The sequence below is a fragment of the Patiria miniata genome, unplaced genomic scaffold, assembly GCF_015706575.1.
Source record: "Patiria miniata isolate m_02_andy unplaced genomic scaffold, ASM1570657v1 HiC_scaffold_6, whole genome shotgun sequence".
Lineage (NCBI taxonomy): Eukaryota > Metazoa > Echinodermata > Asteroidea > Valvatida > Asterinidae > Patiria > Patiria miniata.
In genome coordinates this window covers 14,524,760-14,539,198 of record NW_024037073.1, presented here as the reverse complement: position 1 = coordinate 14,539,198, position 14,439 = coordinate 14,524,760, and the positions used below count along the sequence as shown (strand labels likewise).

Here is a 14,439-nt window from a genome sequence, read left to right as displayed (position 1 = left end):
AACAGAAAGTAATGTGTGCGTGTAAATAAAATGTAATAGTCCGAGAGCCCAGTGAGGTTTAATAAGAATATCGCGCACAAAACGTTGGCAGTAAGTAGGTGGGGATGTCCAACCTTCAACTTATTTAACTTTAACTCGTTCTTAAGCACAGAATGCACGGGAATATCCATTCTTAAGTAGTGGATCTTGCATTCTAGTCACGTTAATTAGCTTTTAGTGAAGGTTTCGCTCTTGTGCTCAAAATTCTAATTGCCGGTCAATAATTAGCGCTAATTAGGCCATTCTTAAGCATGGAATGCACGGGATATCTCATTCTTAAGTTATTGGTCATTGATAAGTTAATCGAATACTATTCTTTCGCGTTGGAACCGTGCTTGTGCGCGATTTCCTAATCAAAATGAATCGAATGATTCCACTAGAAAATGCTGAGTGTCACTTTACCGGACATAAAAGTCTTCAAAACTTAGAACTAGGCAATGTCCAAGGAAGTTGTCTGCCCGACCACCCTGCGTTTGTTAATCAACAAATTCGAATATGTAGTTTTATATGAATGTAATATATTCAGTAGGCCTATAGGTGCAGGTAGGTCTATTGGGTATGTTGCTTAGCTAGCTCTGCAGACTATCATCGCCATGCACAGTGGCCTTTCAAGAGTTTAGAAAAAGGGGAAATGGGGACTTTCTTTCTCTTTTGTCTTAAAAATAAGTGACCCTACTTCGAGGCTGTTGTCACGGTAACTGCTTCAATTCATTTTCTATCTAGATCAGTTCTGTGCCTGAACTCCACACGACCCTTTAAAAAGGACTTTTGCAAAACATATTCAATGAGCTATTCTGAATATTCAGTGCCACCCATCAATCGATTTCCTTTGTCATTTTGTTTTCTTTGTGGCGCTGAGTCTTTTGTCATGAGTTTATTTGTGCACGGCCATGGCACAAACCAATTCAACTCACTACAAACACACAGGTGAAATGTGAATATAGCAGTAAAGATGGAGGGAACGGCCAATCCTTCGTACAGTCCGGAACCGGACCGGTACAGCGCTGCGCTATCAGCGTCGCCCACTTCTCCGCGGCCCCGTCAGCGGATCCCTCGGAGCTTGAGTAACCGTACCGGCGACGCTCCAGACGGTATCATCTACCGGTCGTCATGGGTAGGAATGAACGAGGACGCCGTGAAGGTGCGGTCCGGCCACGTCTTCTGGCGGGTGTTTCGCCTGACATCGATGGGCGTGATAGTGGCGTGGTGGTTGGCGATGTTTATAGCGGGTATCGTGGTGTTGGCCCGTGGAGACGCCGGCCAGGGCAGTCTGTGCTTGACGCAAGAGCGATGGTTCGACACTGCCATCGGTTATCAGATCGTTCCTGCTTCGTTTCAGGACAGCGACGGAGACGGTTATGGCGACATAAAAGGTTGATGTAACTGTTCAGCATTCCTTCTTCCATGGTATAATTAATAAGTAAAAGTGCCGTATCCAGACGTGAGGCGTGAGGCAAGGCCACTCCACACCCCCCAAAAAAATTGAATCATTTTTTTTTATCGCAGATCGCATGCACCACAGAGCATCTAGAATCCAAACATTTTTTGGGGGAGGCTGAGGCGGGCCCCGAACCCATTTTTTGTGGGGAACAACATTTTTTTGCCTCCCCCCAAAAAAGGTGTTCTAGATCCACCCTTGACGTGAGGGGACAGCAACGGTTATTTTTTACCTGACAACTTGGTCGTGATTTGTCGTCAAAACTGTTTAAAGTTGGTATGCCCAGGCGCGGTTCTAGAGCCAATATTTTTTTTTTTGGGGGGGGGGGGCTAGCAAGGTGGATCCAGATTTTTTTCCAGGGAGGCGTGCTGAAATATAGACCGGTTATTTTCTCCGGACACTTATGCCTCTGAAAATCAATACGTGGGGGGGGGGGGGGGGGGCCTCGTGCCATATTTTCAATGGGGAGCGCTGATAAAATCCTACAATCAGGCACACTATTATTAACTAAAAGTGTACAAATGCACCCTTCTCATTTAGAGGGAGACCGTTCCCATGTTCGTCAAATTATTACATTTTGTTTGTGCAAGGTTTTTTTTATGGATTTTTTTTGGGGGGGGCTAGACAAAAAAAAAAATTTTTTTTGGGGGGGGGGGCTAAATCCCCCCTAGCCCCCCGTAGAACCGCCACTGGGTATGCCTACTCGAACCCACCTGCAATGCATCCAGTATAGGCCCTAATCCTGCCGGGTGGACAGGCCGGTTCGGAGATCTGTTTCCGCTCTCAACTTCTAGGGAAGTATAGGCCTAGGGGCCTACATCACCGTCCACACAAAACCTCCATCAAAAGTAATAAGTTGAAATTAAGCATTCGTCTTATTTATATTACAGTACTTCCTCCTAATTCTTCTTTAAGATGATTTAAAAATAGAAGTGTCTGTTATGAGAATATTTCAACCGCAAAAACAGCAGACTATGCAGAAAGTATGTACGTTGGCATCAGGAACATGCACATTCTAAAAACAACTTAGTCAATTGACTGGTTTTCCTAGTTATTGAAAATGGACTAGGAATTTAGTTAAACACAAGCTGGTTTACCCGATCATAGATCGGGTAGGGCGTAGTGTTGGGGATGAAAATGTGGGGAGTTAAATGTAAATGGGGGATATAGTTGGTGAGACATGCAGTTAAAGAATATCAATTTCTGTGGTGTGATCTGAGGCAATTTCTGATCACTAAAACCAAATTGAGCAAAAGATCATCTGTGAAAGTTTTGAGTTTTGAGTAATTGAATCAGCTACATGTATTCTGAGCAATAGAATCATTATTGTAGGCTACAATATTTTTATTCGGGGAAGAAAAAGTGTGTGGGGGGGGGAGACCAAACAATGTCCCCCCTCAAAATGTGTGTGTGTGTGTGGGGGGGGGGGGTTCCCCTGTCCCCCGTCGATTTACGCACATGATAATTATGTACCATGGCAACTGTCTGTAAATGTTGCCGTTGGTCTGTTAAATTGGCTTTTTGTGAGGCAGTCGCATTTGGAAAACGAAGATCATCTTTTAAACATCATTTTCGAGTTTGGTGTCATTGAATCAGCTATTCTGAGTAATGGAATCATTATACATGTAGTAGTTACAATTTTTATTCGGGGAAGAAAAGTGGGGGGGGGGGACCAAAAAAGTCTCCACCGCTTTAAAATGGGGGGGGGGGGGGGGGGGGGGGGGGGGGTTCCCCGTCCCCCACCGATTGACGCCCATGATAATTATGTACCATGGCAACAGTCTGTAAATGTTCCCTTTGGTCTGTTAAATTGGCATTTTGTGAGGCAGTGGCATTTGTGAGAAAACGTACTTGAAAGGCTTGCCGTAGTACACAGGCGAAGGCTGATTAAGAAGGTCATAATTAAGTTTCAGTATATTGGACTCTTCAACAAACGTAAACTTGAACGTCTTACAATTTGCGAGACTGTCTGCGAGGAACTTGTCGAGTCAACTGTTATTCAACTTGGGTCAACCATCTATATAAGAGCAAATTTTACTCGGCCTCCGAGAAATGTTTGCTCCTGAAACGATCTGAGACCGCGGTCTTTCGCGACGCCAAAATCGCTCCACGTCCGTGGAAAAATGTGGAGGGTGTCTTCCGCCGGATCGGACACATTTTCGTTGATTTTTTGTGTGACTGCGTTTAAGATCGCGATGTTTGAAGCAATGCATCGATCCTTCGTTGATCCCAGACAGGCCCCCGAAATTATAACGCAACACTGTGGCGGGCAGCGAACTCACAACGCTCAGCCTTGGTGGAAGCATGGAGCTGTATTAACACACGATGGAAGCAACAGAGCACTATACACGTCACTCACATGCTTGTGCTTCAAATCATGCAAATAGCGAGCACCGTAGACCCAACCTCGTTTCCAGGGTGTGGAGCAGGCTGCAGTACGCGTTGCCATCGACAGTTTTGCATAGCCCGGATATACTACGCAGTGTAGACTTTCGATTGGTCAGACCGCGCAAGGCATACTTAATGTGTAGTCCTTCTGAGTATTCGTTGCACTCGGCGCAGGGGCGGCAAGCGAAGCATATGAAAGAATAGGGGCACTCGGTGGCCACGCACCATGGAGAAAAAATATTTTACCAAGGTCACCCCATATCACAATTTGGTGAACGCTTTGGCAGTACGGCTGAGTAGAACACGTAAACGAAACCCCTACGTTGACCTCGCTGACCTCGCACAGTCTAGACTCGCAGAAAAGCCAGCACAGGGGGCGGCCAGGCAGTCAACGTGAAAGCGCACACGACGGAAAATTCCTGTGCAAAATGCTGTCACGAAAAATAGACGAAAAGGATCGCCGGTCCGTACGGGAAAATCAGGACGACCCGAAGTGTCCGACCCGGCGGAAGACACCCTCCGTATTTTTCCACGGACGTGGAGCGATTTTGGCGCCGCGGGAGCCCGCGGTCTCGGATCCTTTCATGAGCAAACATCGTCTCGGAGGCCGAGTTAAACTCTCTCTTATATATATAGATAAAAAGTTGCATACTATGACTAGAAAAAGAAGTTGGATTTGACTCCAATTTTAGTTGCTTGCATAACGATTTTTCAATACTGACTGGACAAAATCTAGTCAGATTGACTGATTTTCAGTTGCACCCAGCTGACCCTGAAATGGCTAGTAAAATTTAACTGGTCTCTATAGTCAAATCTGACTTATTTTTTTTTTTTTTATAGAGTAAGTCCTTTTCAAGGAATGCGTACACTGTAAAAAAATAATGGGTAAAACACTGTTGGGCAATACAATTTTACCCAACATTGGTTTGAAATTACCCAATTTGGGTAAAAATTTTCCAATAATTTGGGAAGAATTTGCCCAAGAGTTTAATCTGTTGATATGTTGACCAACCCATTTTGCCCAACGTGTTTACAGTGTAGCCTATGGACCTTTCGCCTAAATAGAGTTGTTACATGACATTGTGTCAAAGACAGGGGCGGCGGAACGCTTTTCAAACTGGGGGCAACACCAAAAAGGGGCACCTTCCGTCGGTGTGAAAGTAGAGGCAATAATAGTGCTTTCGAGGGGCAGTTTTCCATAAAGTTATATCGCAGAGGAGCACTGTTGTTTTGATGGCCAATTTTCCATCTCGAAAGGGGCACAATTGTATTGTTACGAGAGGGGTATTTGTGCTTTCGAGGGGTAGTTTTCCATCTCGAGAAGGTGCAAAATCTTGTTAATGCACGACGGGTACTTGTGCTTTCGAGAGAGAGTTTGCATTACAAGAGAGGAGACAATTTGTAAGCGCGATCATTATGCTTTCATGTGTGCGTTTGAGGGGCAGTTTTGTTTTCATCTCGAGGGGGCACATTAGGGGCACTTTTGTTGGCCTACAAAATCAGTGGGGGGCAAGTGCCCCCCCCCCCCCCCCCCCCGGCCCCAGTTCTGCTGTCCCTGGTAAAAGAAGATGCTGTTACCCATTCCCGGCCAAGTACTTTCCTGGGCCAACAATTTACAATATACATGTATACATGTACATCCTTTTCTTTCTTTTACTATTACAGGTATCATTTCTCGGTTGGACTATCTGGAATATTTGGGTGTAGATGCCATCTGGTTGGGGTCGATTTTTCAGTCAGCCCATGCGGATCTCTGGAGGGACGTGACCGACCTCACTGCAGTCGATGAAGTTTTCGGAACAATACAGGATTTCGAGAACCTTGTAAAAGCCGTGCATGACAAAGGTGCGGATTTTTTTTAACATGCAATATTACTGAGATACATGCAATGCATAAGGACGATGATACACCAAACCGGTATAGACCCCGGCTGAGGTTGGGTGGTCGACATGGCTAAGACGATTGCCCGCTGTAAGATGAAGGTCGTGGGTTCGATTCCCAAGCGGGGCAACTTGAATTTATTAGCTCTCTGACAACATTGAGTAAAGACCCCTCAGAGCGCCCTCACTCCCTTTGTTATTCAAATTCATTAACAGTGAAAACAATCAATGACAATGAAAATGTCAAACTCATCAGTGTGTATCACAGAGGATCGGAGCAAAGACGGCTTAATGACATCTGATATCAGGCCTTATTCTCTGTATGATTATCATCAAGACTGCATGTAACGCACATTAGTTTGCTTCAATGAAATTTGAGTTTCTTGACGGGTGCTTTCACCTTGAAAATATGACCTAATAGTGCATTTTGTTTTCCAACTTACATAGGCATGAAGCTGATTTTAGAGTTTATCCCGAATCATTCCAGCGACCAGCACCCTTGGTTTCAGGAAAGCCGACAGGGTACCGACAATGAGTTCCGCGACTACTACATCTGGGCTGATGGCACTAACGGTGGACCGCCACCATCCACGGTACGACAGTGTGGGCAAGATTTGATTGCTCACATTATGCTTTGATGGTTGTATGTTTGAGATGTGTGATGACTATATTTAGGCAAATTATGTATGTATGCAGTTCGATATTGAAAATATGCGTGTGCACATCTTTGGGATTTGACGATTAATTTTGGGATGCACAATCCGCACTGTGCATGCAAAATCAATGTGGGTACACAAACGAACTCGAAGAACAGTTCCTGTTTTGAAATACAAATACAATTTCGAAAACCTTTGACTGCACCACAGTTCCAGTCTGAATTGCCCATTTGTGATTACTGCATGGGGCCGGCTTTCTACCATTACTTGGGCTCAAAAAGCTGTCTTTGTTATTTCGTCCAATAGGCCTACGCTCGTCTTTAGTGACGTACATGTATATTCAGAGCTTTACAGAACGCACGTGTGGTAGACGTTGAGGCATAGTGTACCAGAACCATCACCTTGATTACTAAATCGGAATTGTGTGTTTAGCTTGTTTTAATGGTCCGACTTCGTGCAAACTAGTACTCCGTCATTTTTATTCAACTCCTTCATACCTCATGTTGGTCCGTAAAGGCTAGGCCTTACTATGAACTGCTCGCCAAAGTTGGTCGAATGTTGCCAAAGATTAACCATCAGTTATGACCATTTCACGCAAAACGATGTACCCTAACAGGCAAAAGAGGAGACACCAACAAGTCTTCGAATGATTCGTATTTTAATCTATTTGTTTTAGGGAAGCAATGATAATGACGGTCAGTGGTCATGGGAGTATGACTCGACCAGGCGTCAGTGGTATCTGTATTCCTTCATGACAGAAGAACCAGATTTGAATTACCGAAATCCCGCCGTCATCGGAGTTATACAGGTAACCATACAGGGGTGGCTCTCATATAAATTTTGATGTGGAAATAATATGGTTAACAATCTTTTAACAAAGCTTTTGGAATTTTCGAAGTTATCATGATTTTTCGGATTGGCCTTTGATGAACGCATAGGCCTATGTTTTAAATATGTTCTAATAATAATATTCAACATTATCACCAGTGTTGTTTCTTTGGAGGAGCGAAGTAAAGTTGTACAATGTAGTACAGTCGACTCTCGTTAGTACAAACTCTGTTAATACAAAATTCTGGTTACAAACATAAAGCCTTAGTCCCGACTGTGCATTTATGGGCACAATGAATGGGACTGCTGTTCCTCTTAATACAAAATTCTGATATATTTAACAATTTGGCTAGGCCCGAACGAATTTGTATTTACGAGACTCGACTGTAAATATTTGATTTGAAAGCTATATCTAAGCAAAATGTGCCATAGAAGTGTGCATTTTTAAATAATTAAATAAAAAAAAACACAACTCAAATGAACTACGAATGGAAACCCAGCAGGCTCGAATTAATGGATACAAGGTTGAATAAAGAAATGACTGGAAAGGCATTCGGACCTGCGACCTCAGGAAGACCGTACCCGGCATCCCCGGGGATCATCCGTCCTGGTCTATTTTTTTCCAATTTTAATTAATTGGGTATTGTAAAATCCTTTTCATTCCAATTTAAAAAGAACATAAAATTATTTGTGCAACTTCAATCGTATAGCAATGGACCGATCCAGTAAGCACCGCCCCATGGTATTCTGACCAATCACAGCCGTAATTTATGTCCGACATGGGGATTGCGTGCACAAAAGTCTGACATGCGTGCACGCGCGTATGATGCGCGCGGCAGGAAAATGCAGTGTGGCATTGGAGAGGAGCACGTGTTAATTTGCCCACGTGCGCAGCGGGAGGGGCTTACTGGATCGGTCCAATGATCAAGTACACCTATCCGATATCCTAACATTCTATTTTCAGGATGCCTTGAGGTTTTGGCTAGAGAAGGGAGTGGATGGGTTTTACATGCGCCACGTAGATCGCCTGATGGAACCGCGGATGGTGACCGATAGCCCCGCTGATACTGAGCAGGGAGACGGTGCTACATCCACGGTGGAAAGTATAAACTCGGTATGTTTAAGGAAAATAATGTATGTAAACCGTGAATCGTATAATACACGTACAACTTTAAATTAGGTTTTTGCCCTTCACCGACGTTTAAACACTGTATACTCAGTGTGATACCTCCCAAGTGAAAGTTGGAAAACTTTCACGTACAACGTTATTATTTCTCATTACTTCTAATCGTATGTGATAATTTTCTTTTTCTTCGGATGTGGAGAAAGTTTAGTTTTTGACGCACCACAACTGCTGACCGTGAGAAAATTCAGCAGAAAGAGGAGATTTGGGAAAGAGCCAGAAAGTTAAAATCCTTTTAAATCACCACAAGGTTTAGACCCTGCCCATAATGCTACCGAAAGAAAGTCAATGAAATAGGGCAAAATTCCTCATCATCACACTTTAAGATCGACCCCGACACCCTTATAGTCTTAACAGTGCTCTCTCGTTGTTTTCTGTGCACCGAGACATGCGTAAATGATCATGGAGTACAGTTATTTAGGTCTTTAAGAAAATGAGGTTTGTTTCATCCAAATTAATTTTTTTCTAAACAAATGAATTAAAAAAAAATAATCGGTAAACAGTTCCTGCGATGTGCAAATTGCAAACCCAGAACGTCAAATATTCTCAAAGTTTAAACAATTCAAAATTGGGTGACTTTTGGTTTGTTGCATGAACCACGGACGTTTTCTAATATTATAAACTCGGCTTCAGTCAACCTCTGATATTCTTAAAACATTTACGAGTCAAGAATTGCGGTTGATATGGTTTATTTTATATTACTCCTCGTTATCTTTCTTCGATGTCTATTTTTTGGGGGTCAGGAATCAAGACAGGAGACGCTAGATGTGATCGCTGGGTGGCGCCATCTACTCGATGAATACGAAGCGTCAAATGATACACACGACAACTCAAAGTAAGACGCAATACTTAAAATGAGGACTCGGTTTGCTATATCTTGATCGAAATAATTATACTGGAGTTACTTTCCAACATAGTACTTTATAGCCTCATTTTACTATGTAGTCCTGAATTTGAGTGTCATTAAATATTACCTCAGAATGGATTGTAACCCTGCATTTCACACCTTGTATTATATTTTTCCTATTTTTGAAACATTTTGTCCACGAAAAAAATGGAAACATTTTCGTATGTCTCCTGAACCGAAAACCTGGACTGCACAACTTGGTCATTTGAACATTCGTTTCAGTCCAATTCAATTCAGATTTGTTAAATATATACACCCTGTCACCAAAATAATGAGAAGTCCACGATTTATACGATTTGGTTTACATTAAAACTACAAGACAATTTACTTCAGAAACATTAAAATAAACTTTTTTTAACATATAGAATACATTAAGCACGGCAATTATGGCTGTTAAATATTATAGAAAGAAACATAATTAAAGTATACAGAGTCAAATTAAAATACCGCATTAAGAATGCAGATCAATTTAAAATGATGACGTGGAAAGCATTGTTACGATAAAGGAATCGGGGATCGTTCATATGTTTGTGTTTTCAACTTTTCATTTGAGGGAGATGAAAACGTCCAATATAAAACTATATATGCTCTGATAAATAAAGGGTTTTACGCTTTTGTGGCGAGAGGTGGCGGTGTGTATAAAACATAACTGCAAATTTAAGAACCAAATTGTCACGTCTTCTATATAAAGTAATGATTCCACTCGGTGTTTAGTTAACGATGCCTATTGATTGCATCGAAGTGCTCGGTCGGTTTAAAGTAATTGCACAAATTGTTTTCTTACTTAAGATTACTCGCGATAGACACGGGCAAAGATCTTGCCCTAGCAACTCTGGTCTACAGTAACAAATCGGGAGACCTTGGGCATGCAGCAGCCAGCCTGCCCATCAACTCCATGCTCCTGGACATGGCTTCGCCTCTGAATGGACATGAGATACGGAAAGCAATCGAGAGCTGGATGACCGCCGGGCCTGTCGGGAGTTCCAGACTGTGGACAGTAAGAGTTTTTCTTTTTCTTTTTTTCTTGTAATGAAACCAAGGATTATTCAAAGGTGTACTAAGCACTGTAGGCCAGAAGCCTGTAGAAACCAATCTTCTTTCCAAAAACTTTTAGGCCCGGAAGGTGGAGACCAAAAAGAAAAGTTCAGTTTTAGAGTTCGGAGGAAAACTCCGGAAGGATATCCAAGGAAACCATGTGGTAGGCATTGAAAACCAATCTACGTTCTGGCCTGGACGTGTTTGGAAGAGATGGAAGGCTATAAAGTACCATTGAGATTATTTGACTCGCCATAAGACGAATGATAATTATCATTTTTTTAATTATCATTTTTAAATAAATAATCATGCAACATTCTTTTGGAGCGTTTTATAGGCGCATCTATATCTAATCGCAGTACTCATGAGATCCCTTTACTGTCAGCAAGAAAAAAACCCTTGTCTTGATTAAAACACTATCTTCCTTTTAAAAAATAGGCCCTTCAATCAAGACAAAGTGCCCCATGATCCCAACGTGCGGTCATCATGAAACATTAACCCAGTTTCAAAGTTGGTGGCGGCAAAGTGCCGTGCTCAGGTCACAGGCAACAATGAGCCCAACTTAACTTTATGAACTCGTGAAAAAGTTTTCAGAATGTTTGAACTACGTGTACGGTGAAATTTTCAGATACAGTTTGCTCCGACCATCATCAGGTGAATGTGAGGAATGTAGCCTACATGAAAAACGTGTCTAGGATTTTTTTAATGGAGTAGGCCTATTATTGAGATGTTGAAGTCAACACGAACGAAGATCAGAGGCCTTTATAATTATATACACTTTGGATTTCCTCCGGTATATGAATTATTTGATTCATGACAATGTAGGTGTCGGCTGTTGGAAGGGTGGGTGGGGGGGGGGGGGGGGGGGGGCACCAGAACGAACCCTCATATCCACTGGTGATCGTTACTTTCCTATAACCAAACTGCCCAGTCCACATATCATGACAACTGATTCAGGTGGATCTTATTGTCTCATCCATCTGCATCAGGTCGGCTCGGCGGATGAGAGTCGTTCCGCGTCCCGCTACGGCGAACCTTTCAGCCGCGCCATGCTCTTCCTGGTGCTGATGCTCCCGGGCTCCCCGCTGATATATTACGGCGACGAAATGGGCATGACGGACGCGCAGAAGATGAATGGGTCTGCCGCTGGAATGGTGAGTTTGTTCGCCCGTGCCCACCGCCCTATACATGACATTGGTACACCGCTAATCTCACATTATTTCGTGACCTCACCGCCATATTGGACATAATGTACATGCTCTTTTAACGCGTGGAGTGCAAACTCGGAGAATATGAAGAGAGTCCATGGGCCGAGAAAAAGGAAGGGCTGAATGATTAAAGAGTTATACAACAGCGCTTTTCAATTCAGTTGGGCAGGAAATTTGAACCGGGGGGGGGGGGTGTCGACAGAAACTGGATTGAAAGTGAACCTTATCAGATTCCCTCGTTGTTTGTATTAACGTTTGTATTAATCATTATGCTTTGTAGATAAGGCATGACGGAGAGCTAACCCGCTCCCCAATGCAGTGGTCCCCTGACGTCTACGCTGGTTTCACTGATGCATCGGCGGCAGAACCCTGGACACCTGTCGGTTTAAATGCTACCAAAACCAATGTCGAGGTAATCATAAGGCCAGCTTTTAAAACCGCGGCTTTGTTTGGACTTAATCTCTTGCTCAATGATCTACTTTAGCTCACGAATCAACGAATTTCACCCCAATATGACAATTCTGCTTACATTTTCCTCATTAGCTGCAGAGACGAGACAATAACTCTACCCTCGCCTTCATCGAGCGAACAATCCAATTCCGAATAAACAAGTCGGAATTTTTCGGGATCGATCACCCAGAGTCGTTTCGACTTCAGACAACTTTCAACGAAGTCTTGGCAGTCACGAAGGAGTTACCGCCGGAGAGTGATTTCGAGGCCAGCACTCAGGCGCTGTTTGCCGCCGTCAACATCGCGAAGTACGAGGTTACCGAGGATTTCGAATCCAGAAGAGAACGGATTCCGAGTACCGGTATCGTCGTGGTCGCAACCGACGCAAGCCGAATAGGAGAATCGATTAATTTTGCCAAGCTTTTACTACGGTCCGGGGAGGCCATTTTAATACAGTATGAGTTATTACCCAAACCAGATGGCTTTAGGGAACCTAACGAAGAAGAATAATACCGTAGATATTTTTAGCATTGTTATGTCTGTGTGAACCTACACCAAACATACACCCAACTCCTTTTCCATCGTTTTTTTTAGCGGTTTATTTTTGCCAGACCCAATAAGGGCCAGTATTTTATCTTCTAATGACTGAGTCAATGACTGAGTCAGTGACCGAGTCACTGACCGAGTCAGTGACCGAGTCAATGACTGAGTCAAGACTGAGTCAATGACTGAGTCAATGACTGAGACAATGACTGGGTCAATGACTGAGTCAATGACGTACTGAGTCAATGACTGAGTCAGTGACTGAGTCTGTGACAGAGTCAGTTACTAAGACAGTGACTAAGACAGTGACTGAGTCAGTGAATGAGTCAATGACTGACTCAATGTCTGAGTCGATGACTGAGTCTATGACTGAGTCAATGACTGATGAGTGACTGATTCAAGCCTTGTCTTGAATGGACATTTATTGCTCCGGAATGCGGCTTTTTGTCCTGCATAACGTGTTTCTCACATAATTGCAGCCGTGTATAGGCCTATATAGGATGTATACAAACGTTTTTACCATTCTCTCCGTAAATATTAACGTAATGTGGATATTTGCGACCTAAACCTTTGATATAATGTTTGTAAACAACACGAAGCGCTATACATTCAGGCAATTTCCCAATGGAAGGACACATTTTATTGATTTAATTTAATATTAAAATGAGAGAAAAAAAGTTTAATCAGACCATCAGACCATTCAGAATACATCGAGGTGCATGTATAGGCCTACAATGATTATTATAATATGTAAGCATGTACCTACATCTCATTGAAGAACAGTGCATGTATACTTATACTTGGACATGAGAACATGAAATAAAATAGCAATTTGTATTGTACAGGGTGAGTAAAAAAAAGCGGAACCCAAACTCCAACCAATATATTTCATATTTAAAAATATATGTAGCACCAAAAATAATAATGACTGGAAAGCCAATTTTATAAGCTACTTTTAGATAAACAAATATTGAAATTGCTCAATCCGTTCAAAGAATATCACCAGTTAAACGCAATGACCCTAAAACCTGTCTCGTACAAAAAAAACCCCCAAAACCTCCCAATTTATTGTGTGTTTGACTATTTGGAACAACAAAGAAAATGGTACAGAATACTTGTTTCAACAACTGTCACCAACTGTAATACACAATATCTTTATTAACAACCCTGTTTAGGCAAACAATTATGATTTATAAAATTTACTTTGCTTAAAAGACGGGCCTTCAAAAGGACTTTGATGAATATTTTTGACGTTTAAACTGAGATTTTATCGCTGATGATGTTGAATGATGATGTTGAAGAACGATTCTTGAAATCGCATTTTTTTGTACGAGACGGGTTTTAGGGTCATTGTGTTTAAATGGTGATATTCTTTGAAAGGATTGACCAATTTCAGTATTTTTTCATCAAAAAGGTAGCTTATGAAATTGGCTTTCCAGTCATTATTATTTTTGGTGCTACATATTTGTTTAAATATGAAATATATTTTTGGGGGTTTGGGTTCCGCTTGTTTTGACTCACCCTGTATACAGGATATTTGAGACTGTTGTTAACTCACCTCAGAGTGTGTCTTACCCACTAACTATTTCATCAAGTTCAATTTACAAATTCAATTTTATATCGAATTTTGTTTCTAGACGACACGACGTTGTGCCTCAATACTTCGGTCAGTATTCATGATTAAACATCACCATGGTGAAAAGGTGAACTTGAACACAATTATTATCTCCTCGTGGTAAACTCTATCACATTACATGATGTTTTGTATACATATAATCAACACAAAATTCAGCAACTCTACTATAGGTTTTCTCGGTCAATTTCGGCAAATGAGCAGCCAATTTAACCACTACGCTATTCTATTTCGCGCGAAATCAAATGCTA

At 42.2% G+C, this 14,439-nt stretch overlaps 1 protein-coding gene across 1 annotated transcript; it reads left to right on the top strand.

Annotated features, from left to right (window-relative positions):
• The first annotated feature begins 897 nt into the window (after positions 1–897).
• On the top strand, positions 898–13,401 carry LOC119743015 (alpha-glucosidase-like). Its single transcript, XM_038219323.1, has 10 exons — positions 898–1,412; positions 5,531–5,710; positions 6,193–6,338; positions 7,078–7,209; positions 8,194–8,343; positions 9,156–9,247; positions 10,109–10,316; positions 11,344–11,508; positions 11,843–11,974; positions 12,106–13,401. Exons 1-10 carry the CDS (start codon positions 992–994, stop codon positions 12,520–12,522), a joined length of 2,043 nt encoding a protein of 680 aa, XP_038075251.1. The 5' UTR covers positions 898–991; the 3' UTR covers positions 12,523–13,401.
• The last annotated feature ends 1,038 nt before the right edge of the window (positions 13,402–14,439 follow it).